The sequence below is a fragment of the Epargyreus clarus genome, unplaced genomic scaffold, assembly GCF_041222505.1.
Source record: "Epargyreus clarus isolate Ecla_fem2 unplaced genomic scaffold, WU_Ecla_fem_2.2 ptg000007l, whole genome shotgun sequence".
Classification (NCBI taxonomy): Eukaryota; Metazoa; Arthropoda; class Insecta; order Lepidoptera; family Hesperiidae; genus Epargyreus; species Epargyreus clarus.
Window position 1 is genome coordinate 3,101,162 of NW_027332215.1, and position 26,642 is coordinate 3,127,803.

The 26,642-nt window shown below is 33.9% G+C and overlaps 1 protein-coding gene across 2 annotated transcripts in view; it reads left to right on the top strand.

The window, feature by feature from the left end:
• LOC140743084 (uncharacterized) overlaps positions 1–16,852 on the top strand; it is a 40,368-nt gene extending 23,516 nt beyond the window's left edge. The window contains exons 2-10 of one of the 2 annotated variants that reach the window (XM_073074150.1): positions 5,876–5,993; positions 7,181–7,354; positions 8,551–8,612; positions 9,029–9,226; positions 9,535–9,743; positions 10,197–10,448; positions 11,989–12,149; positions 14,745–14,822; positions 16,149–16,852. In XM_073074150.1, the coding sequence (XP_072930251.1) occupies positions 5,876–5,993; positions 7,181–7,354; positions 8,551–8,612; positions 9,029–9,226; positions 9,535–9,743; positions 10,197–10,448; positions 11,989–12,149; positions 14,745–14,822; positions 16,149–16,180 (1,284 nt within the window). In that variant the 3' untranslated portion in view covers positions 16,181–16,852. The remainder of the gene's footprint in view (positions 1–5,875; positions 5,994–7,180; positions 7,355–8,550; positions 8,613–9,028; positions 9,227–9,534; positions 9,744–10,196; positions 10,449–11,988; positions 12,150–14,744; positions 14,823–16,148) is intronic. The other variant, XM_073074152.1, reaches the window with a different exon arrangement.
• The last annotated feature ends 9,790 nt before the right edge of the window (positions 16,853–26,642 follow it).

Consider the following 26,642-nt stretch of genomic DNA (forward strand, 5'->3'; position numbering starts at 1 on the left):
TTTTTATCACCAGTTTTTATCTTGCTTGTTAGTACGTGTGTATGTGAGGAAAATCTAGCAATTATAAATCAGTTATGTTTAATAACCCCAACCATTTGAGCTGAAATTCTTCATTGACATTGTGGATGACAAAGCGTGGTTAGTTTCGTGGCATTATTCTAAATGCGTCCTAAGATTATGAACCAATTGCTCGTATTATTAATACACCCCTATGATATGATATGGGTATCAAATGAAAGGGTTTTCTGAGAAGAACGCGAACAATAAAAATACGTCAGTTAGGTTGTTTTAAAAAAATGTATACAATTATTTAGCATATAAATAAATTCGCGTTTGGCCTCGATCTCACCTGAGAGTAAGATAGATTTAAAGATAATTTTCAATCTATCTGTAACACTGTAGGGACCTTGTCCCCTCTTAGTCTTAGAAGAGTTTTCGCCATAATCCATCAGCTGAAAAGTGTTCAGCTGAAATTTGAAGACTTTAAATATCAAGTTTCTTCAGTGCTTTCTCCTTCCCTCACCGTTAAAGCAAATGATGATTTATTTATCCATCCATCAGCCTTTTGAGGTCCACTCCCCTAATTGGTGCCACTCCAACCGGTCCCGTGCCCTTTGAATCCAGCGGTTTCCCGCCGTCTTCTTCAGGTCGTCGGTCCACCATGTCGGGGGGCGGCCTGAACTCCTTTTGCCTACGCGTGGTCGCCACTCGAGGACCTTTCTTTCCCATCGGTTATCGGTCCTCCGAGCGATACGTACCCTGGACGCTAACCATCTTCTGGATTAAATAATTTAGTAACCTTTTGTGAAATACTCGAGACAATGTCTATTGGGTCAGTCGATAAGACACAATGTGGGCCATACGTCAATGATATTTTCGCCGCAATTATATCATTATCATTTACGGCAATTATATCATATAATCCATAAAAGTCACAACGAATATAACGTGTCTGCCAATACTTTTAATTCTAAAAGCAGAATGTGGTAGGGCCGGGAGCGTCTGTCCCAGCCGGCGATCACTACAAATGGACTCTTAATTTAGCATGGTTTGCATTAAATATTGGAGCGATACCTGCAGTCGATCAGTTTCCAAAATTACCGACCTTATTTTCCAATATTTTGGGAGGCTTGGATCGAATTCTATTTAGTAATAGATTTAAAAAAAAACTACACCTATAAGCTAGAGACTTCAAATATGAGGCATAAATCAAATTGAGATAATAATACTTCCTTAACTATTTCATAAAAATATTTTATATGCCAAAACAGACTACATAGTATCAGATAATTTCACATAGTCTCATAAATAAATCAAAGCTCATACAAACTTCTGAAGGCGGTAGAACCAGTATGGTTTGATCAGGGAGGTAAAACCACCACACCTATCTCTAATGTGAAGTATCGGGAGGTAAGCTATCGGGAGTTACACGTGTTATTGTGAGCCAACCATAAAAGATAGACATATGCTGTCGTGGGATATTTTTTATATAATTTTAAGGAGAACATTTCCGTCATACATCATTTCTGTGTAGCTTTAACATTAAGACAGAAAGACAGACAGACAGAAAATTTACTGATTGCATTTTTGGCTTCAGTATCGATCCCTAATGACATTTAATGTACAGAATTGACTTCTCTACAGATTTATTATAAGTATAGAAGATAACTTAATTTTTGTTTATCCTAACGCATAGAACTTTATTTTTTTATAGATTACTATTTTATTATTATTTATTTTTAATTAAGAGTGGGATTTTTTCGCTGGGCGAACACATCATCCCGTACAAACAAACTATTAAGCAATTCATCTCATAACATTGTATAAAACGAGTACATACTTTTAAAAGATTTTAAATTGAGCACATACGGAGTTTCTTTCGCCACTTCCTCTCCATAACGAACTACTATCCAAAGCGGTGGTATTTTGTTAAAGTTTGAAAAAAAAAAGAAATAATATTTTTTATAGATGTATGGGAAACTGGGGACACTTGATACTCTTTTGTTTTTTAACCACTATTTGGTAAATATTGATCCGAATTTAAATATATGGGTACTGAAATACGTGGAATTTCATTGGCTTTACTAAGTATAAAAGCTAATGATATCGGTATATAAATTTTGTAACCAGCCCACGAAAACTTCGTATAGGGAATGATATCATGTGTCCCATATATGTATATGTCTGACTTGAACCCCCCCTCTGGAACACTTGATCCTGAGGGAAATAAGTCTCCTATATTTTCATATGATACTAAATGAAAAAAAAATATATATTAAAATTGATTTATCATTGATTTATTTGCTTAGTAGAAACAACAACAACATATCCACTGTTTTGATAAATCACATATACGAGTAACTATGTTTTCAGCTAACATTACTTAATGTTCCTATTATCACAGAATCTTATGGTTGATATTTTTTTTCTTGCACCTTCTATTGTTTTATATACTCTGGGCATATTGAATCCTGAAATTATTAAAAAATAAACATTAATGGACGCTTGATCCGGTGGGATCATATCTCCCATAAGAAAGTGTACCATGTCTACCCTAGCTATACTGTGGTTATAAAAAGATATTGTAAAAATATCTACTACTATTAACACTATTCTATAAAGCAGACGTTTAAAAACATAGATAATGAATAGTTTAAAAGTGATACTTACCCAAAATAAGTTTACTAACCAATTATTTAATCAAAATGAAAACTTACGAAAAATATTTTCCTGCGACACGAAACAAACAATCATCCGCAATCTGCTTAAATATCAATTTGGACAAGAGTACTAACTTTAGAAAGTTATAACGTATCATAGACAACCCATGTTGCCACACTAAAATCATATAGTGTTCACAGAAGCTCTGTAAATCCAGTGAACCTAGTCTCCCGTAAGGATCAAGTGTCCCCAGTCTCCCCTATTATATATTGGGAAGCTATAAAATGAGGAAAACACCGCGAACACATTACAATTCTTTAATCTGTCATAAAACATTTATTCCTCTATCACAAGATGTGTGTTGGCGAGAGCATTGTTATTAAATTGACAAAACATGTAAACTCAATTTTTACAACTAACTAACCAATGTAACTAAATATTTCATTTATCCAAAAATAGGTGAAATACCAAAATTTAAACTGTTTTAAAGGGCATTCGCAACGTGAAATCAAAGAGGCTTACAGGGATGCACGCGACAATAACGTTCATTTCAGAGATGTAGTTGTTCCGAATGCCAAATTACTCTGCGTCGGTTCTGTGTTGCAGTGCAAATAAACGATCCACATTCCAAACCTGTTGAAACTTTTGAATTGATAGATTTCACGTCCTCTGCGCTACTTCTATTGGCATGGATGAAAACACAATTCTATGGTGCGAATGTTACAAACACTTTTTAGACTTTTTTGGATCGAAAGTGGAAAAGGTAAAAGTGAACGACAGCTCGTTGTAACACGCTTTCAATATATGTACATTTATCTTTATATTTTGTCCATATAAACTCCGAGCGCATAATATTCAGATCCTAATAATGATGAAAAATTATTCCAATACTGACATAAAATTCCATAATTCACATATTTTTTAGAATATATTAATAGAGCTAGTGGCAGTGATAGTGGTAGTATGGCGGTGATAACCTAGTGGTTAAGAGACTCGGCCTTTCGATCCGAGGGGTCAGAGGTTCAAATCCTAGGCACGTGCCTCTGATTTTTCAAAGTCATGTGCGTATTAGAAATTAATTATCACTTGCTAAACGGTGAAGGAAAACATCGTGAGGAAACCTGCATACCTGAGAAATTTATAAAAAAAAAACTTCAAGGTATGTGAAGTCCACCAATACGCACTTGACCAGCGCGGTGGATTATGGCCTAATCCTTCCCATTATGAGAGGAGACCCGTGCCCAGTGGGACAGTAATGGGTTGATGATGAAGAGATCTAATGCTCTATATAATATTAATGTGTATGTTAATACTTACACACTCGTACAAATGATAGCCTAATATCTAATTGAACTATCAGTGTCCATATGACGCCACTTGTTAACACGAATACTACATCTATACATTCCGATACTCGTATCTTATCAGTACGCGTCATTCGGCACGCCGCGGAATTATCACTTGAGAACTTTAACTGACGAAATCGTATTTTGATAAGACTTATCTAATGGTTTCCTATGTACATATTTGCAAAGAAATAATAATCTCCTTACGATTTACAAAATGTGTACACAAACACGTATGTATGCGAACATACGTACATGCATGTACGTGAATGTGCACGCATACACGCGCGCATGCAGACGCGTGAGTCGCGCATAGTCACGCACCAACACAGGCGGGAGCCCATACACACGAGTATACACCAAAACCTACAAACATGTTGGTTTTTGTGTCATTTTTAAAGCGACATTCAACGTAAAAGATTGATCTATTTCGTATGGGTCCTCAAAAATATTTACATAAAGCGCTATAATGTTTTCTTTCAATATTAATTAAAAGGTGCCCAAGGACACGACACCTTATCAGCTTTGTTTTTGAACGAAAGCTAAGATATACCTGGCTACGTACTATAACTATTTTTTTTATAAACACAAAGAAGCTCTAATTAAGATTAACTAAAGTACGGTGTGTATAAATTAAATGCACTTATTTTATTCTCCTTGTTAACTTGAAATGCTGTGATATTATGTTGATATACTTTCAAGTCATTATTTTTGAATTAACTAAAGTAGACTTAAAACTACATTTATATTAATTTTAATAGGGATTTATATTTACAAGCGGTCACATTAACATTCACAACCATGTTCATTTATTTTTAAATTACATCTTAATATCTCATAGGTAAGTAGTATAAATGAATTGCAAATAAAATGAATGTCTTTGAGAACAGTACCCTAACCATAAGGTTTCAAAACATCTCACAATTTACGTTACGTTTACTCAATTTATTCTGCTCCGTTTGCTTCAGTAGAGTGAGTAAACGTAACAATAAGTAAGTGCTCAAGTGACGATGAACTTTTTGTCTCCGACACATATTCGCAAAAAAGAGACAAAACATAACGCGTCATTTTGTAAATATAGACATTAAATGTTATGTTACTGATGCTATAGTTCTGATACAATGCGCTTGGGGCGCTGATTGGAAATTGTATGGGCAAATACGTAAACAAATACCAAAACAGTCATATTTGTCAAAACGTAAAAACTCATGGAGTTTAAATTTTCAAAGGAAGTAGCTCATTATTAGAATTTCATTATATTTATTATGGATTTAAATAAACATTTCAATATCTTTTAAAGTTTATTCATTAAAGAACTGGCACACGACCAATCAGTACTTATAAGTCGTAATGTAAAATTAAGGTGGTAGCACGATTTGTTGTTTGACTCCGGAGGCACCACCACCAGACCCATTTCTGAATAATAACAGCAGTGTTAAGCTCTGCTGAGTTCTGTTTTGAAGGTTGTGGTAAGCGAGACACAATAATCGTTCCATCTTGATGCTGACAGGTGGCGGTGCATCTGTCGCCGGCCTAAAGTAAGAATCTAATCGTATCTGGGGTTGACTACAGATATCCATGAGCGGCAGTAGTCACTTCAATTAGGTGGCCTGCACGCTCGTGGGCTCCTATTTATTATATAAAAAAGTTTTGATTCGGTATTGTCTACTAAAGTAGAAGTCTTATATTCATTGTACCGCCAAACGGAATCTTATACTTGAATTGTATTCAGATAAAAGTACATTGAAGTATCAAATCAAATCAATTTCTTTTTATTAAAAATAGGTATTTACAGAGCACTTTTTCAATGTCATAAGTAATGTCATAATGTAATAAGTGGTTTTAAAATTCATTTCTTTTTGTTTTAGATACAAGCTGTGTTTCAGTTTGTGTTCAGTGTGGGGTGCATAGCACAATATTACTGTATCATCGACTTCCTAAGGGGATATCCTATATTTTTATATATCAGGATCCTGTATTTTCATAGTGAGTATCCAACATTTTTTAAAAACATTGTTTGTTATTGCGTATTGTTAAATGGGTGAGTAAACGGTATTTGAAAATTTTGTGTTCCAAGAGAAAAAGTTATCAGTTTTATTTCATTTCAAATATATCTCTAGTTAAGGATATTTTTGTATGAAAATGTTCTTGCCATACCAGAGATGAACTCGCTAAAATTCGAAAAAATAAACACTACTTTCATGACGTACTCGTACATCGATAAGATTAACAAGAAAAATGTGGTTTTCCTTGTTAATCTAAAACTTACAATTGAACAGAATAAAAACAACGTAAGATAACTATTTAGTTGCTCAAAATTTCGTAAAAAAGCCCACCCTGTATGTATGTTTCCTCATAAATAATGTGTATCAAACTTATACTTTTTCTTACATCTACATATGACGTCATGTCATAAAATATGGAAGTGGTACGAGCTGACGTTTAGCTTAGACCGCTTTGACTATAGAATTAGGGATTTTCATATAGGTAGTTGCTATTCTTATATTTATCAAAGGCGTATAACTTGAGCCGCAGCGCCAGAATTGGTCGCTTTTGTCTCAATATGACGTTCTGCCCCCACATTAAACGTGCATCAAAGCGCATGATGAACCATTTGTATGGACACTCTGTAATACAGCGGATACCAATTAGTCTCCAATGTAAGCACATATGACGTATTATTGGGAATTCTAATTACACATGCAATCACAAAAGCACAGCCACCACGCAAAATAATTTCACAAGTAGCAAAGGACTTAGTAGCGTTTGTAGTTTAGATATAGGTCTGTGGTTTGTAGTGTTTAAGGACTACATATGTATGTAGTATTAATTGTTATTAATACTTAATTTTAAAAATGTTTCTTTATACAGAAATAAAACTTTAATGTAAAGACAGACATTTCAAAATTTTACATAAGCCCACTTTTGTAAGCCATACAAGTCCCTAACATAATATATGCGTATGTATTTTACGAGGATAGTTCTTTTTTTATTTAATATAATTGATAATGTTTATTATTACTTAGGAAAACAAAAAATAAATTTAACGTTCTAAGAACTCAAACAAAATTAACAACAAAAAATATTTACAGTATTCTAAAAATAACTAAAATTATAAATAAATAAATGAGCCACATTTTTCTTGATTTTTTTAACACTTTATTTCCTTGCAGATCCTGAGGTGTGTAACCGCAGAATTACAATAGGGCATGTCATTCCTGAAATACCGGACCAGGCTTTTGTGACGCTCTCCCGTATTCCGGACAGCGTCACGCGCACATTCATTCTTAGCTGCAGCAGCATAGGCATTAGCTTTTTCTGGCTCTTGGGATCGTTATTATTATTGGGTAAGTGTAGTCTTATCGTGTAGTCCAAAATGCAAATTAATCGTACTTCTATGATATAACATTGAGTTGGACCTTGTCAAAATGGCGGAAATTTCCCTTATCTGTATCGAAATGTAAGTTTGTTAGTCATAAAAATCACTTTATTTAAAATTAAATAGTGATTTTAGTTAAAGCTAAAAGTCCACTAAAAACAGTTGACAAACATCGATCATCCAGTTTTCTGATAAATATTTTGATGTCCATATTTTATTAAGTTTTATCTTCCTCAACTACATTACATTTGTAGGGGTTCGGTTTTACAAAAAATGGTTTATTAAAAAAAAATCGAGATTAAAACGTGACCACTTGCCACACTTGCTAGTCACCGAGAGAGAGAGAGAGAGGGAGGGGGTGAGGCGCGGGTGGAAGGCCAGCGCGTGTGCAGGGAGCGCTCTCATTGGTAGTTATTACGCGCGAAGTTTGAAAATACGCACAGATTATACAAGAGAAATAGGGAAGGGCGCCCTACACATTGGAATAGTCTGGTCGAGTATGTTCCAGGCTTTCCACAGTTATGAAAAGAAGTCCGTAGCAGCACCCAGCAGTGCGACATAAAATAGAATGCACCTGCAGGTGTGGAAGCGGTGTCGCTGTAGTCCTATTATGACGAGTTCTTCATTTAGTACTTTCTTCCTTTAGTACCTATGTAGTCCGGATATTCCCAAAGTGTGTGAACTTAGGCAAGCGGTTGCTCAACAGCTTCATTTTATATATGCTTTAAGTTTGTACCTACCTATCTATTATCGTGTATTTCAAGTAGCTAGGGTGAGCTGAGAAATATAATATTAAACCTGTAAGTGCGCCGCGAACTGATAAAGTACAGGATCCTCGGATAAAGTTAATTGTTATACTGAAAGCACTGGAAGCATTTTAAGAAGTGCTACATAAAATACTTTTGATAAATTATCTAAATCGAAAGGGAATTATTATCCTAAATCAAGACTACATACTTATTGATGAATGTGACGTTGAATATATTCTCTTAAGATTGACAATAAAATAATATGGAGTTACTTACTTACTGCGATGGCGCAACTGTCCTACGCCATCCCAGTCAGTTCTACCCGGAGCCAGCGCAGGTCCTTCACGACTTCATCTGTACAGAGATATGTGAAGTTAAAAGTTTATTTTAGACTCATTCTTTATTATTCTTGTAGGCACCACCACAAGAGCACGAGACACGGGCATTCGTTGGCCATGGATGGCAAGCACAATAGCGGTTTGTATAATTGATATGGTCGGAACCATATCATATGCTAATGACTCATTTCATACGAAGGTAAATATGTTCTACTTTTCATGTACTACATCCAGACTCAATCTGAAAAGACATTCTTTATTTTACCTACATAGGCCAGACAAAACAAGGAATAGAAATTTTGTTAATGATAAAAAGGTATATTTTGAAATTTAGAAATTATAAAAGTAAAAAAATTAAAGTCACATAACTTCTTTTATGGTTTATATAGCCTAAAAATGATTGTTAACAATGACGCTTTCGTTTCTTTTGACACAATAAAAATACAGAATGCTGTATAATTTTGGTTTACAAAATCATTATTTCCTCTATGATATGTTATAGGACATGGAAGCATAAGTCTTTACGTGATATTCTATAAGATAAATAATTTCCAGACGCTTACCGACCTTCTTAACTACGTCAGTGGTACCGCGAGTGGAGTTGGCAACGTGGAGCTGAACACTAGCTGGGCGGCCTGGGTCATGGTCCTGGTGTTCGCTCGTTTCATATTCTTCTTCATTCTCAATCTACTTCTTTTGTTCCTTATGATCGCCGATGCTAACGTCCATCGTAGGGCTCCAGAAACCATAATCGTAAGTAACATTTTTATTGATATTCATCAGGAATAGTAAGAACTGATTACGATAATAATTGCCTTGATATGCCTTGAAATAATAAAATGCCTATGAGAATAAAACAATAAGCGCTTTTTTAAATTACATACTTATATGTAATTTAAAATGACAATTATTATTTTCTTTCACTGAGAGCGGTCTTGAAGATATGGCAAAATTTTAAAACTATTTATGTTAAAATATTTACAGTACTCAAGTAACAGATTTTTTTGGAAATATTTAACCAGATTTATTGATATTTTCCATTTCTTGAACAATTTCATTAGTTGGAGGTACCACCAACCCAAGACATAGAGATGGTGGATGTACTTAGCTTCAAAGACGAAGATGAACAATGTTCGTCAATCGTAGAGCCAACCAAGATACCACGGGTCGGACTGAGCAAGTCCTTCCGTCGCATGAAGGACTATCTTTTTGCTAGACAGACTCCCACGTTTCCCAAGCGAGCCCTAAGTACTCCGACACTCCCCGTGAAGTAAGTATAAGTGAAGGACAACGAAACATCCTTTATTAATTTATCAAAGTAGAAATTGATATTTATCATGTAGTTAATGTATTTGTAGTAGAGTAAAAGTAGTAAAAAGTAATGGATGTTGTAATGCATGTTATTGGAATTAATTGTTGTTTTTGCTGTGATTATTAATTTATTGCAGGTTGGAAGATAGTAAGTTAGTAAATCGTGACCAGAGTTCACGTAATCAGTGCATAAAGAAAATCCTTAGGGATTTCCATAATTCGATAAAGTTAAATAATATACGATATAATACGATAAATAATTGACAAAAAAGGTCTAGAATTTTTTTCTTACTTTAAACCGTGACCTCCTCAAATTTTAATGATAAAATAGATAAAAACAACTTGATAAACTTTAACATTTCAGACTACATCCATAGTCTTTTAGATTGATGTTACTGTGCTATTTCTATAGACCGCCTTCTCCATCGCGTACGGACTTCGACAAGAAGCGCTCAGTAAACTTCCCAGAGAACTTATTGTCGCTCCCCCAACGCTTGGAGAACATGATCGCGGAACAGCAAAAGCGTCTCGATCAGGCTGTCATCGACACAGCTGGCAGGTCAAGTCCCACTCGCGTGTCGCAATCCCTGCCTCATCTCAACACTACGAAACAAGACTCTGCCCAAACCAGCGATGATCTGCTGAACTCCATCTCTAGGCGGGGGTAATGAAAATATGAAGTGATGTTTCATCGTCTTGAATTATTTCATAAGATTCTTCGAGAATCTTCCCTTGTTCGTAACCTGAATTGGTGATGGCGACGGAAAATATTTTAACTTTCTATTATCTAAAGCTTCCTTCTTCTTAATTATTCCATTTTTATTGGCATATAAGAAAGTTCATTTATAATAATAACACGCGTAACACTATTAGGTATATTTGAGAATATTAAAACATAAAATGTCTGATACGTGTAAGCCGCTGTAGAGCTATGGTCCGAAATTTTTAAATGGCTTTTCAAGTTTTCTTTCAGTACTTACAGGCGGTTTTATAATATTAAAATAATTTAACAGTTTAGGCTTATAGCTCTTATTCACCTTTGAGAGAAATTGACCAAATGGTAATTTAATTTAAGGTAAGAGTCATCATTATTTACGTAATTAAAATAATTTTATTTGCAAATTTACTTTGTTGGTACAATTAATATTACTATTAATACAAAGAAGGATAGTATTTCTTCAACTAATAATATTTATATCTTTTATTTTCTATTATGGATAATGATATATCATATATTTTACATTTACTTAGAAGTTTCTTAAGTGTTTAAAGGGCTATTTATTAATTAAGTAAGTGCCCTCAGGGGTTTGGTAGGATGTCTACATACTAAAATTCTTTTTTTACGTTATATTTTCCACGTCGATATTTTTTATTAGAAAGTTCGCGGTCAAAACATATTTTATTTGCGTTTGGAAGGTTATTAACGTGTATACCAATATTTTATTATTTTAAAAAACGAAATATAATGTGATGTGATAATTCCCCCTATTTTTGTGGTGAAAGATCTTACATAACATCTTACGTACATGGGGTAGCGGAGGGAGGTCAAAAAACTGCCACAATCTTTATGTAATTAATGAATGGCCCCTCAGTATTACCTTGACAATACACTGCACTTTTATTTCTGCTTTAGGCATCTATGGCTGGTTGTAGCTTTCGCTTTTACTACCTACATTGTATCTCTAATATCGAATATTGTATTATCCTAACTCTCGTTATATTCATTATAAATTTATATTATAAATGCGAAGGTGAGTTTATTTTTGTTTGTTAAGCTTTCACGCCTTTAATATTCAACCGATTATTCACCATATGTCATAGGAAATTTTCAACAAATCCGTCGTTCTTTATATTGAAATGAAATGAAAGAACCATATATATACATATATTGAAAGAAGTTTTTAAGAACAAGCAGTTTCGTATTTTTCTCAGCAATCACTTTCATTTAATAACCTTTTCGGAAGGTTGATGATACATAAAAATCAAATTGGTTGCCATCTTGGCGCGTCAGCTATTGAACTTGAATTAAAGTGACTAAACTAATAATGCAACGTCGTTGAAACCAAAAGTTTATGCAACTTTTCAGCTCAGTTGGTTGCGGTTAACTGGTTTAAAATTAAGTAGCAATTCGACTGACGCGTATAAATTAACAAAACAAGTCAAATAAAATTGTTTTGTAAATCGTCTTGTAATTATTACAATAGACGCCGCCGCCGCAGCACTGTGGCCGACTTGCACAGCCAACTGCCCTGGGCTTACATCGATGCCTCCGGAAACCGCATGAGAGACCACCTGCCTGCTGACGAAGATCTGCCGCCCATGCCTCTGCCCGACTACGCTGCCCTTAATACCTTCAGGAAGGCTTGTAAGTGAACTCGTTTTAATGATATGTGGGTTATGACAACTTATAGAACTTCTGCATTGTTAGTTTTTGTTATTTGGTTAAATTCTTTTTACTTACTTGACTTACTATAAGTCGAAAAAATATGTGTACAGGAGTTACTCGACCCGGAGGCACAGGTTTAAAACTTTTAGTCCGTAAACGATGGCATCACACCGTTAATTAACATCAATTAAGTTTAAACCGCGACAAATTGAAACTTGTAATGGATCAAAAATATGCACTTTAACTACTTATAGATGTGAAACCCATTATATCCCATTAGCCAGTAATAGATTGATGGCAATATGGTTACGTAAAAGCCACAACCATAAAACTTGTTCCTGTTATTATCATTTTTCCATGTTGTTATCGTCAGTGGGTGCTTCTTCATTGGCATTACTTCATTTCTCACGAGTGGCACCACAGACAATATAATTTAACTAAACGTGAAGAATCATCAAAATATTATGTAGAATAAGTCTTCGTCAAAATGTATCGAATTAGCCCGATTTCGATGAGATTGCGTCGGTTGCCACTATGGTTCTATGGCCACCTTTCACCTCCATCATTAAACCCTGGATAGCATCTACGACTAGAGTCATTGTCAAAACGAGTCAAACGAGTCAAAACTTGATGGGGTAACGTAAATTGGGGTAACGTTGTCCCATGACAACCTTCAGACTCCTTCATCAGACAGGTTTCATATCAAAATAATATTGCATTGTCATATACTACCCGCATACAATATTTTAGCTCAATCGGGTACCGGGAAGGTGAAATTTAACTTGCCAGATTTGATCCAAACCTGCTTGTACCGAACACACACTGCAAGTTAAATAAAAGCAGGGTACAAATATCTATACAGTATTTTATCTACATACAAACGCACGAATGGCAAGCGCCTCGAGATCGGTACTCACTTGGTACACGAACAGTCGTGAATGTGCCACAGTAACGAGCGGGTGATGTGACGGTTTTGTAAGCAGTATATTTTTTGCTTCAATAATAATATGGCGAAGAAAAGTTGTAGACTATATTGTGCTGTTTTGGGTTGCTTCAATTCGACAATAACACATCCAGATATATATTTTTTTTAAATTTTTATGTTAATACTAGATACTTAATCTCCTAGGTACTATTTGATATTTTAAAAAAATACGTATGGTTGTTGTAATTTTGATTCAGTAGATAGGTGTTAGTGTTTGTTATTTGAGGCTATCCCTCTTCGGAATTAATAGAATAAAACTATTTCTTTGACCAAATTACAACTTTTCTTATTCCCGCGTAAAATACCACTCGAAACTGTTGATAAACGAAGGGCTTGCACAATGCACGCGTCGTATTTATGTTCTTTTTAATTGTTTTAAGTGAAGTAATCTGTAAATAGTTATTCATAAAACTGTAAATAATTAGATCTAACTTATAAGATAGTTGTGTACTGTACAGGTTGTATGAACAATAATAGAAATATAGGCAATGATTAGACATCGCATTATATGCAATTGCATATTTACATATCATATTCAAAGTTACCATAAATACGACATCGTAATTTACGAAATAATAAAAGTTTAAATAACAATTACCTTGATTTTTCAGAAATTCGGAAAAAATATTTTTCTTTAATACAGATTTGCTAATGTTAGTCTTTTATATAGCTTTAATATAGTGTGGCTTCATTTCGGTTCACAACATATATTCAACCAACTCTAACAGAAAACGAATTAATTATTATTTGTCGGGTTTTGTATTAGTGAGGTGACGTCACATGACATTTGAAGCAGCACCGTCGCCGTTTTGGAATTTGCAATCTACAGATAAAAACATGAAAATTTATTTTTAAAAATTCATTTTCTTTCTAAGCTATCATATCGAACATATTTCGTATTTTATTGTTATAACTGTCAAGTACCCAATTATAAGAATAGTTTTGATGTGAAACATCTATAGCCGCACGTAAAACCAATTTCTGGCGTGGCGACGCATGCCGTGGCGCGTCGCCACGCTATACGATGGTATATATATACAGTTTATATGCAGTAGTGTGTACGGTGTGGCGACGCGTCGCCATGCGCAATCGAATTCAATAAATAGTCATCGTTATCTGGAAAAAAATCGTAATATTTAATTTTATCATTATGACATATTTAGTTCTATCACAATATGTTCTTTTCTGCATATTACTTTTACAAAATAATGTCGATGTTTCACATCTGCCAGGCGTCCCGTGACGGCTCACATTTTTTTATTACGTAATATATACAATTTAAAAAACCTAACATGCATTTTCATTCTACACTTCCTATATAATTTACCATAATATTCATTTGTTTAAATAAAAAATACAATATTTACTATAAAAAAAAACTAAATAGAAAGTCAAGTACGCAGATGTAATTAAAATATTGTAGGCGGGCAGCCCTAACGCGTGACGTTGCTCAGCGCTCTAATTCAAGGACAGCGCCGAGTTAAAATACTGTATAGATCCTTATACTGTGAGAAAAGCATATGAAAATTTATTTCTGGATTAGATTTGGTGGGTGAATTTGAGAGATTTAATTTCCTTTTCCATTTCAGCCGTACACCGCGCAGCGTCTAGTCTGAGCTCTCTGACGCAAAAAAGAGACGAATTTATGAAGATTCCCCGCCGCGTGTGTAAGTTATTTATGTTTTATTCTGCGCTTTACGTTCGTCAACGCAGCTTCGGTTCCGAATTTAAACGATAGGACGTGTATGTCGATCGGGACTGCCACCGTAACCTATTACTACCCAGTCGGCTTACGTTTGAGCTGACTTAGTTTTTTTTAAGTACTAAACGAGGATGCAGTCGATGTGATGGTAAGTGGTTACTGCCGCCCACGGTCATCGTTAAACAAACCCGCATAAGATTAATTTTCAACATCTAGTGCTTCATCTGTAATCGGCTTCAGTTAGAACTCCCTTTTCTATTCATACCTCTATTCAAGTTGGTTACTATTGGTTTACTATATTTATCTTCACATCTGTCTGATGGGAACGGGAACGGAGGGGCGCGTTTGTTAATAGTTAAAAATGGATGGGCTGAAAAAGTATATATTTGGACTAGTTGGAGAGCGCCTGTCATTTTATAACGGAGCCACTTTTTGAAATTTCGTTTGTTCTGTTGGATATGTATGGATATAGGCATTTTTGGCAATGAAATAAATAATACGATCAAAAAGTTACATTTTAATAGTTATACGGTATTGTTGAAATATATTTCATTTCATCGATTTTAGCAATTTCTTCTGTTTTTTAAAGAGTACTTTTCACGTTTCCATGGATAACAGTAACCATCTTATATGGTGTTGTATGCTCATTTGCTTCTATCATTACATAAGGGCTGAAGCCTAGGACGTCGATTAATAATAGCATATTCAAGAAAAATCAAATAGCATTAATAGGTTGATTAGAGACCACATAGGTGTATGTATACATATACATATACATATGTATAACTTGAGCATTTAGTTCATCATCAGTTTGAAGTGCATTTTCATGAAATTGTATGAAAATTAATATAACTGTAAAACTATATTCATTTTACAAGGGAACTGAAACCAGAATTTTTCCAAATAACGCCTTGACTGGTCACGCGGAAGAATCGTTTCACAAAAATTGTACATTTGCATGATAATATCCCTGAATACAGCATCCCCTTTTTGATGAACTTTCTGAATTTTGCGCGCAAACAATTAGATGCGCGGCGCTGGAATGCATATATTACACACCGCCGTGACATTAAATTGTTTTAAAATATAACCTTTGACAACTGTTTCAATTCAGATATTCCGCTTCCAGTAAAATACTTGTACAGTAAAATACAGTATTTTACTAGTAACTGGTAATTTGTAGGGAATGGAGAATTCTCACTTAGAGATGTGAGAATGCTCAAACCCCGGCGTAGTGTATCTATTTATAACGTGCCTTATTGGAGTTTCTCACAGGGGTCTCTGTTCACAGCTCCCTTAACTCAGTCGGACGTATTGTACTAGAGCGCTGGAAGTACGGACGACGACAAATTAAAACGGATTTTACCTTTGCTGGACCACGGAATATTGCAACATTCTTCGATGAACTTCATTATTTCCACATATAGTTAACTATATAGCAGTAGAGCGGACATGGGCAGGAAAAGTTACGTTCTAAAATATGTGTCGAAAAGGTGTCAATGCGAAGAGGGGTGAGATTCTTTGTATGAAATGTTAACTGTGTCTGATCTATAGCTTTATAATTGTATTCATGTTGCTATTGTCTTATATACTATTTAAAAGATTATAATAAATTATTATGATTATTATTATCTAATATACCAAAAATATATTAACTATAACATACTAATTTTGTTGTATCTGATATGATATAAAAAAGATGATCTCGTATGGTTCACATAATTGAGTATAATGATTAATTCTAATTTAATTACAAAAAAAACAATTCTTTAAATGTATCCTTAATATTATATAAATGTTATCTATAAATATAAGTGTTTACTGCTTTATTGGAATGTTGGCAAAACAATTGGTTTAATTTCTCACGGAAATTTAAATTCAGTTGCAATGGTGTAGTGGAATATAAAAATAAAAAATATGGTATCATAATAATTTACTCATTACTTTCCCACAGCTAGGCTTGAGTCCTAAGGTCAGTGTTATTCTGTAAAATAGTTTTTTTAGTCTCGCTGAATTCGCTGTCAATCGTTAGCGCCGCACTTTATAGTGTGGAGGTGAGATTAACTTGTAATGTATGTGGACTCGAATTAAAGTTGTTATTTTACAGAATAGCTGCACGGTAAACAAAATTAACGCAATCTTTTTCTTTGTGTGAACAAATAAAATGTATTGTTAATTTAGTAGTAGTAGCATATGTAACTTTGTAGGAGATAGTACATAGGTAGAATGTTTCAAAACTATAATAATATCATGAAATGAAATTTTTCATGAAAACAATAAGCATTATTATTACAACAGAGGAATATTTACAGTTGTTTAATAAGGAAATTTATTTTATATTAAAAATTTAAAAAAGTACATTTTAGAAAGGAACACACATTGATGTACCTAAACCTGTAATATTGTAGTGCAAAAGAAGTATAATAGAACAGAGAAATATTTAAAAAGTTATAGTATGAGTAAAATATATATGTAGTTTAATTGGTCATTGCAGACCTTATTAGATATTCAACAATACATTTAAATGTTTTTTCTCAATAGATACTAAGTATATAGGATAAGGTAAATATGTTAGCATATTAAGATAATTTGTTTATGTCTAATCGTTCTCTTGAGGGTATTTGACTTAGGATTATCCAGTACCACCTACGAAGATTAAAATATTTCGTAACACCTTACAAAGATCTAAAAGAAATCCGCCGAAAGACGCCGATCCTTGATGAGTCTATCAGATTTCTTTCATTCCTATAGTAATAATTATATCACAATGATGGGTACGGGTGTACCTACTCACAAGTAATGAGTCATTTATTTTATTAGATCAGAACTTTCGGAATATAAAATAAAAATTGGTAATTCGATAGTAGAATGGTTGTTTATATTCATGGTAATTTATTTCATTTCATTGTTATCAAAAATTATACTGTCAGATACCCTCATGTATAAGTGTTATAATTCTGTGTTTTTTCACTTCTAATGTTATATTAATACCAATGTAATCGTTAATAAATGTTGTGATTCAATAAATTGAAAAGTGTTGTCATTTCTGTTTCCATCGATCCCAATGAAATGTGGTAACAAGCATAACTACATATATAACATATTTTGTTATTTCCAAACGAGGCGCCTACGTACTAGATACGTGCGACAGCGGACCGATCGGCATGATGACTCACCTAAGGAATCATCGAACAGCGATGAAGCATCGCTAGATACGCCGCAAGCAGGGATAAATATTCCTACGGTCAGTTATTCCTCTCTGTCGCAAGCGCAAGTAAGTGATATGTGCATCTCAAGTGCAATGGAGCCCACAAAGCGCGTGGAGGCCCGCAGTGTCATTACTGCGGTTTCGGCGGACGCAGAAACCCAAGTAGTTGAGGCCCACCTGCCTGCGCCTGAGCAAGTGTTAACGGGCGGGCCGTCGACATGCCAAGGGACGAATGTACGAAATAATGAAAATAGTATCAGGCGCATAGCGTCCCCTAATACAGTTAGTAGGAGCGAACAAAAAACCTTCTCAGAAATTGTTAGTAGAACGGGTGAATGGAAGCGAGAAACTCCAAGTGAAGAGTGGATACAGATCCAGAGAAAGAGACTACGAAATAGATTTATAGGACAAAGAGGTGAAGCCCAGATAAGTGATGATAATAAGTTTAAAGCAGCTGATATTAAAGTGCCTTTATTTATTAACAATGTAGATAAGGGCGTATCAATAAGTGACATTTCCAGCTATATATTGAACAAAACACAAGTAGTTGTAAACCTAGAAAAAGTGAATATGAAACGAGAAAGAGAATACAATGCGTTTAAAATATTTATACCTAACCATAAGTTGCCTATATTTTTGGATGATAATTTATGGCCAGAAGGTATTTCCTTCAGGCGCTTTGTGAACTTTAATTTTAAACACAAAAGTAAAGAAAATAGTACATCAATTAGCCGATAGTTATTTGAAACATATATTTTTGACATTTATTTTTTGGACATACAACTAATTAATAATAATAATAATCATCATCATATATTTATTTGATATTAAATTATTGACTTATTGATATTATATTTTAAAAATTAATCAATTAATTAATATTACACAATTTCTCACAGTTTTCGTTAAAAATAATGGATGTTAATCAATTGAGTACTGTAATAAGTTTTAACTGTAAGTCTTTCACGAGATCAATAGACGATATCAGGTTACATTCACGATCAGCTGATGTAATTGCATTACAAGAAACGTGGCTCTTGCCGCATGACATATTGCTTCTTGGGACCGTTAGTCAAGAGTTCGGATACACGGGGAACTCTGCGGTTGACACATCGTCAGGTGTTCTGCGTGGTAGACCGTATGGTGGGGTGGCACTATTATGGCGTAAAAGTGTTTTTACATCAGTGTCGGTTATCGAGTGTCAGAGTACGCGGCTTGTAGCAATCAAAGCCGTAATATCTGACAGGAGTTTCTTGTTCTTTTCTGTATACATGCCAACTGATTCATTAGATAATATGATTGTATTCACGCAATGTTTAAGTGAAATATATTCTATTGTAGACACTCAAGATACAGAATGTGTTTTTGTTCTAGGAGGTTTTAATGCACATCGTGGGGAGTTGTTTGACATTGAACTACGGAATTTCTGTTCTGATCATGGATGGAGGTGTGCAGACTACAATATGTTAGGTATAGACTCAAAGACATACACGTACATTAGTGACTCACATCATAATTGCCGTAGGTGGCTTGATCATTGTCTGGTTACCGAAGCAGCATACGCAACATTAATTGACGTTAAGGTGAAACATGAAGTATTTTGGTCTGACCACTTTCCGCTCGTGATAAGAACAAATCTAAATAAAGTTAAACCGAAAGTAACGAACTTTGAGAGCCATTGTAATAAAGTGGGGTGTGAGGAATTTTGATCAAATAAATATGTATACGCAAATGTGTAATGAAAAGTTAAAGAACATCGTGTTTAATAAAGAATTTGAAAACTGTAGTAGAGATTACTGTTATAATAATAATCATAAGACATTGATAGACGAATTTTATACAAATTTAATAGGCATTCTCACGGAGAGCGCAGTGGCATCATATTCTGGGCGTACACATCGTGGTATGTATATAACCGGCTGGAATAAGTATGTGAGAGAAACGCACAGGGATGCTCGGCTCAGTTTTCAGGAATGGTTACTAGTTGGGAAGCCGCATAATGGGCCAGTCTATAATAATATGTGTAAGACAAGGAAACTTTAAAGAGAAACTTAAGTGGTGTCAAAACAATCAGCAGCAAATAAAACTGAATATTATTGCCTCACATCACAAAGCAAAGAAATTTAGTGAGTTTTGGAAGGAAACTAATAAACTGAATCCTAAGGCGAGCATCCCGGGGAGTGTAGAGGGTGTATGTGACCCTAAGGCAATCACAAATCTCTTTCGGCAGCATTTTAAAATTGAGTCACCGCTTGGCACATGGACTTAGGTATAACGCTAAGAAGAGTGAGGTGCTTATCTTCAAAGTAGGTAGCAAAACTTACTCCTCTGTACCACCGTTATATGTTGGTGGTACCCTATTAAATAGAGTAACTAAATTTAAATACCTTGGTCACTGGGTCACCGAGGATGGCATGGACGACACGGACATAGAGAGGGAACGCAGGGCGTTGGCTGTCAGATGCAATATGCTGGCCCGAAGGTTTGCGCAATGCGATAAAAGTGTTAAAGTCACACTTTTTCAAGCCTACTGCCAATCGTTTTACACCTGCAACCTCTGGACCAAATATTCGCGGAAGGCATACAACGCTCTGCGTGTTCAGTACAATGACGCTTTTAGGGTGCTGATGGGGCTGCCACGTTACTTCGTTTGAATTGACAGCTGACAGCTGTCGTGGTAACATTGGTATATATTTGGTTGTATTATAAATTGTTAGCTTATAAATCTTCTGAGAAAGTGTTATCCAGTGTAAAAAGCTAGTGCAACAATAGTAATTAAGTGATAAACTATCGAGACGGTGCAGTGTACAAAAACCAAATGAAAACAATTAGATAATAGTGGACAGTGGTTTAAGATAATCGCAAGTAATCTATTATCATCGTAATAGATGCTTTGTTAGTGATTATGTTTGTGTAATTTGTTAATAAATCGATTTAAAGTATACTTAGACAACGTTAAATTAATAAAATAAATCGAGGGTGTCTTTAAATTAAAGTTGACACAACTTTTTCAACGCGCCATAACAGTTTACATTTTTCGCGTATTACTCGTAGTAGTCTCTGGTGTGTTGACTAAGGATTGTTAACTTGATAGATAGTGTCGACGCATACGCGGGTTCAAACCTCTGCATCTCACATTTTTTTTTTGTTTTATTTCTCTCTTTTTTATATTTTCTGAGGAATCATTGTGCCATTTTATTATTATTATTATTTATTTGAATGATACAATTTTTTTTTTTTTTTTTTTTTTTTTTTTTCACCTGTGACTTTTTGTACTTATTGTGGAACCTTTCATTTTAGATTAACTTTCTTTGTTTTATTCTGCACATATATATATTTTTTCCTTTTCTTTTTTTATTAATTAACTTTTTTATTTTTATAAAATGATAACTCGCAGGGCTTTGGCTCGTCAAGAAGAAACAAAGCTTCAACTGGCTTTGACTGAGTTGAAGTCGGTAAAACAGTTATGTGAGGATTTAAACAGAGAAAGGGATGATAACGAAAGGGAGCTATTAGACTTGTTGAATATTAATAAGAAATTAAAATTAGAAATGACAGAGTTGCATGTCAAATGTAAAGACGCCATAGAGGACCGGGACCGGCTTCAGCTCGTGTTTGACGGGTTCAATGAATGCAGCTTGGAATATGAAAAGGCCTTATGCCGTATCGACTTATTAGAACAACAATTACAAGAGGCACATAGACAAATATGTCAATCAGAAGCCACCAAACATAACATCACCGCATCATTGAATCAGAGCTTATTCGACGAGCTGGTGACCGGTGCCCCGGACATGGTTTCTGTTACATTTAACTCTAAACCCATGGTCACAATTGACTTAACTAATGATAGTTTAAATATGCCAAATATCAATAAAGAGGTTAAATGTAGCAAAAACAAACTTAAAAAATATGTAAATATTAATAAATATATTCGTAAAACACAAAAGTTCATAAAAAAACATAAATTTTTCATAAAAAATGTAAAATTAAATAGAGAGCGACTGCAACTCATTGATAGATTGGATATGTATGCCTCTAAATTGAAAAATAACACACTGAAGTACAAGAATGACAAACAAAACCTTCAGAGTGAGATTGATCATTTGGAGGCAAAATTAAAATCTGTCACATCAAAATACGATCAATCTGAAAACCAATTGCGAGAATACATTTTGGCAATGAACAAATTGATGGCTTGCAGTGCATCGGAACAAACCGGGGATCCCGACATAATAAATAACTCGTCATTAACAAATTGTTCATTGCCTAAGTGTGACTCGGGAGTGGCTGAATCATGTGTATTACCTGCTACTGACAGCTCTCAAGTGTCAAATAACTCGATAACTCCCAACTACACAGCAACAAATGCAAATATTGTAATATTTAGCGACGAAATGGGCAAGGATATGGGTCAACTTTTGTCGAAAGCATGTAAGAGCCATACGGTAATCAACTACTGTATGCCTGGTTTATCATATCAGAATATCATGCACAAAATTTTGACTTATAACTTCAGTGCCCATACTACATTAATTATATTAATCGGTGATAAAGGAAATGTAAACAAACACACATTATCAAATTATTACAGTGCATTAAATAGTCTAAAAGTAGATAAAATCATAATGTTTACCTTTCCCTACTGTCACAATATGTCACAGGTGGAAAATAATTATAGATATAATCTTAACTTGACATTAAATAATTTGACATGTAATAATAGTATGAAAGGAGATGTTTCAAAATGTATGGGCTCCCGGCCACCTTTTGTACACTATACTAAAAATTAAGAAAACTTGCAAAGAACAATTCGTAGGGGTTTATTTTCTTCAAATCATGTTCGTTTAATTGTTAAAAAACAATAATTTACACTTAAACTTGCAACACAATAGTGGAAAAACATCATGGCGGTAGTGATTACCGTAATAATGTCATCTGTCATTCTATTTTAACTTACTATATACATTATATACTTTTTAATATATTTTTACGCGAATGGGCGTAGATGTATAAATATTGTATTGTACCTATGTATTGAGAAACAATACCTATATTTTATAAACATTAATTATATTTACTTTCATAAATCTTTACTTAAAACAAACATACCAAAATAAACCCAAATGTACTTCTATACCAATATATTTTAGTTAAAACATTTAAGTGTGTAAATAAAACAACTTTAAGTACACATTTGATAATATTTTACTTATTCTTCACTTAGACACATTATTTATTCATTTTAAATATCTTCCCTTATCAATATTTTCATCCAATCATGTAGCAGGTTCTGTAATATCCTGTGACGAGCTCAGCCCAAACATCAAACAATGGTCATAATGTGAGCGCAACTACCTACGAGTACGGTTCGTTGCCCAGCGATGCAGTTACAATAATAACTGATTATTTTGTCATCCCAAGAATGTCCTTGTCTTGCTAATGTAATTATCTAAAAAAAGAGATATGTAAAAAGATTAGCTTCTCTAGTTTAAAATTATTAACGATTATTTCACGATTAATACAACTAACTGATGTATATTTTACCTGATGATATTGAATCCTTGTCAACACAATCCACAGCGATCGCACGAAAATCACAAGAGTCCATAAAACATAAGCTGGGTAAACAAGTAAGGTAGAATCACTCCAAAATCGTAAGCAGCACAGAGCAGAAACATATTCAGGATTAAAATGGAATCTTCTCATCAGTACATATTTGTTCAACGTTTACATTGGAGTCCACTATAATATAAAATATGTATAATTATATCCAATTTTTCACATATCAAATTGACAACTTCTTTTTTAATTTGACATGTCACTTACATCTATAAAACCAGATACTATTTAAAAGGTGGTTTTGTTATTATTAATATAAATAATTAATTAAATTCAGAAATAATGACAGGATACCCAAACCAAAAGCCAGGTTGTAAAGTACTAAGGTAACAATAACTTTAGGACAAAAACAGCGAAATGCAGAATTACCGACATCCAAAGAGTATAGTAACCTATGTGTGGGGTACACATAGGTTCCCTGACCGACATCGACAGTTTTGAAAACTTGACATTGACAGTATTCCGCCATATTTAATATTTCAATGAGGAATGCTCATTTTAAATATTTTTAAACAGGAATACTTTAGGTTATCAAAATATATGTGTATTTTTCTTCAAATATACAAATTATTCGTGTTTTTTAGATATAGTGTACATGAGATGGCCGAAAATGAAACATCTCCTTTCATATAATAGACATTAACAATTATGTTAAAAAATTTTATTTGACAAAAGATAAATATTATCTTAACCGATATTTAAAAAGACAGGTAGCTGTTTCGCTATCATATTTTTTTGATATTACAGCCAAGAACTTGGCTACCAAGGTTGCTTCTATTGAGCGATCTAATAATATTGACATTTCTTCTGCCAATATTTTGGCTAATTTTGACATTACCAATAATTTAAATTAATTAATAAGACAATAGAGACAACCTCTTGCAATACTAGTAATACCAATAATTACATATCAAATTTATCATCGATCAACCTGGTGCATCAGAATATTCAAGGTATGATAGGCAAGGATTTAGAAATAGAATTATTCTTAGATAATAGTAATGTGGATATTCTTTGTATAACAGAACACTGGTTGAAAACCGAGCAAATCCAATTTAATTTTTGTAAGCATCAGGTTGCCAGCTCGTTCAGCAGAACAAACATGATACGTGGCGGTTCCCTCATAATTGTTAATAAAAATATAGAATATAAAGAACGAAAAGACATCGTGAACCTGTCTGCTGAGCGAGTTATTGAAATCTCTTGTATAGAGTTTGACCAGTTCCTGGTTGTTAACGTATATAGACCCCCTATTCCATCTTATGAGGAGTTTGAAAAGATAATGGAAGAAGTCTTATTTAAAATCTCGAATTCTAATAAGGGAATTATTGTTTGTGGGGATTTTAACATCAATATACTAGAAAATACACCTCAAAGTAAGAAAATTATTCTGCTTTTTAAATCTTATAACTTATACAACATATTCCGAGAACCGACTAGGATAACTGCTATGAGCTCAACCTGTATAGATAATATTTTTACGGATTTAAAACCTTTAAATACATCAATTATACATAATTTAGAATCTGACCATTGTGGTCAATTAGCAGTTTTCCCTAGGAAAGTTAAGAAAGTCCAAAAAAAGGAAATTAAGTTTGTTCCTATAAATAATAACCGCCTTGAACTATTTAAAAGCAATTTGGCTCAAAAAATTCCTTTTTTGCCTGTACACGGTGACCCTGATATATTATATAATTCTATGTTTAATCTGATCAGTGGTGAATTTGGCAAAGTTTTTAAACCGATAACTATAAGTGACACTGCCAAATTTAGTGAATGGGCAACTAAAGGTATTTTCAAAAGTAGACAAAAATTATATGAATTATACTATGAGAGATCTTATAATCATAATCTAAAATATTTAAAATGGCCTGTTCCTGTGCTAAGTCTCTATATTTAAGAAATAAGATTAAAAAATCATCAAATAAAATTAAAACAACGTGGAATATTATTAATAGTGAAACTAATAAGAATTTGACATATCAGCAAGACTATACTTTAAAAATAAATAATACTGATGTAAAAGGGGATCTAGAGGTGGCATCAGAGTTTGAGAATTTCTTTACTAACATGCCTATTTTAACAACTAAAACTCTGAAATCATCTCCTATTTCCGCTGAAAACATGCTTAAACAAAGTGTAAATGAATGTAACACAGGATTTGAATTTTCAGTTGTTAATGCGAATGATATCATTAATGCCTTCAATAGTCTTGATTCTAAGAAAACTGCAGATCTATGGGGGCTCTCCGTTAAAGCCGTTTCTTCCATTATCGGCCTTATTGCACCGCACTTGGCTTCTGTGTTCAATGCTTGTGTTACTTGTGGTGTTTTTCCTGACCTTATGAAACAAAGTAGAGTGATTCCCTTATTTAAATCGGGATGTAATACTGATCCAACCAATTTTCGGCCAATTTCTATTCTACCAACATTAAGTAAAATTTTTGAAAAAATTGTTTTAAATGAACTGCTGAAGTATTTTAATAAAAACAAAATACTTCATGACAACCAATTTGGTTTTAGAAGGAATCGCTCTACTGTAGATGCAGGGATTGAATTGTTAAAACATATTTATGAGGCCTGGGATGATTCGCGTGATGCCCTTGGTGTGTTTTGTGATTTATCTAAGGCCTTTGATTGTGTCCACCATGAGACACTGGTCAGGAAATTACACCACTACGGAATCAGGAACAAGGCTCTCAACCTTTTGACTTCTTACTTAAATAATAGAATTCAGAAGGTTGATGTAAATGGTACAAAATCGCCCGGTGCTTCTGTTACAATGGGCGTGCCGCAGGGTTCAATACTCGGTCCATTTCTGTTTTTAATTTATATTAATGACTTGCCTTACTATGTAGGGAATAATCACGAGATTGTATTGTTTGCTGATGACACTTCACTTTTATTTAAGATTAAAAGACAATTAAATAATTATGACGAAGTAAATAATGCTCTC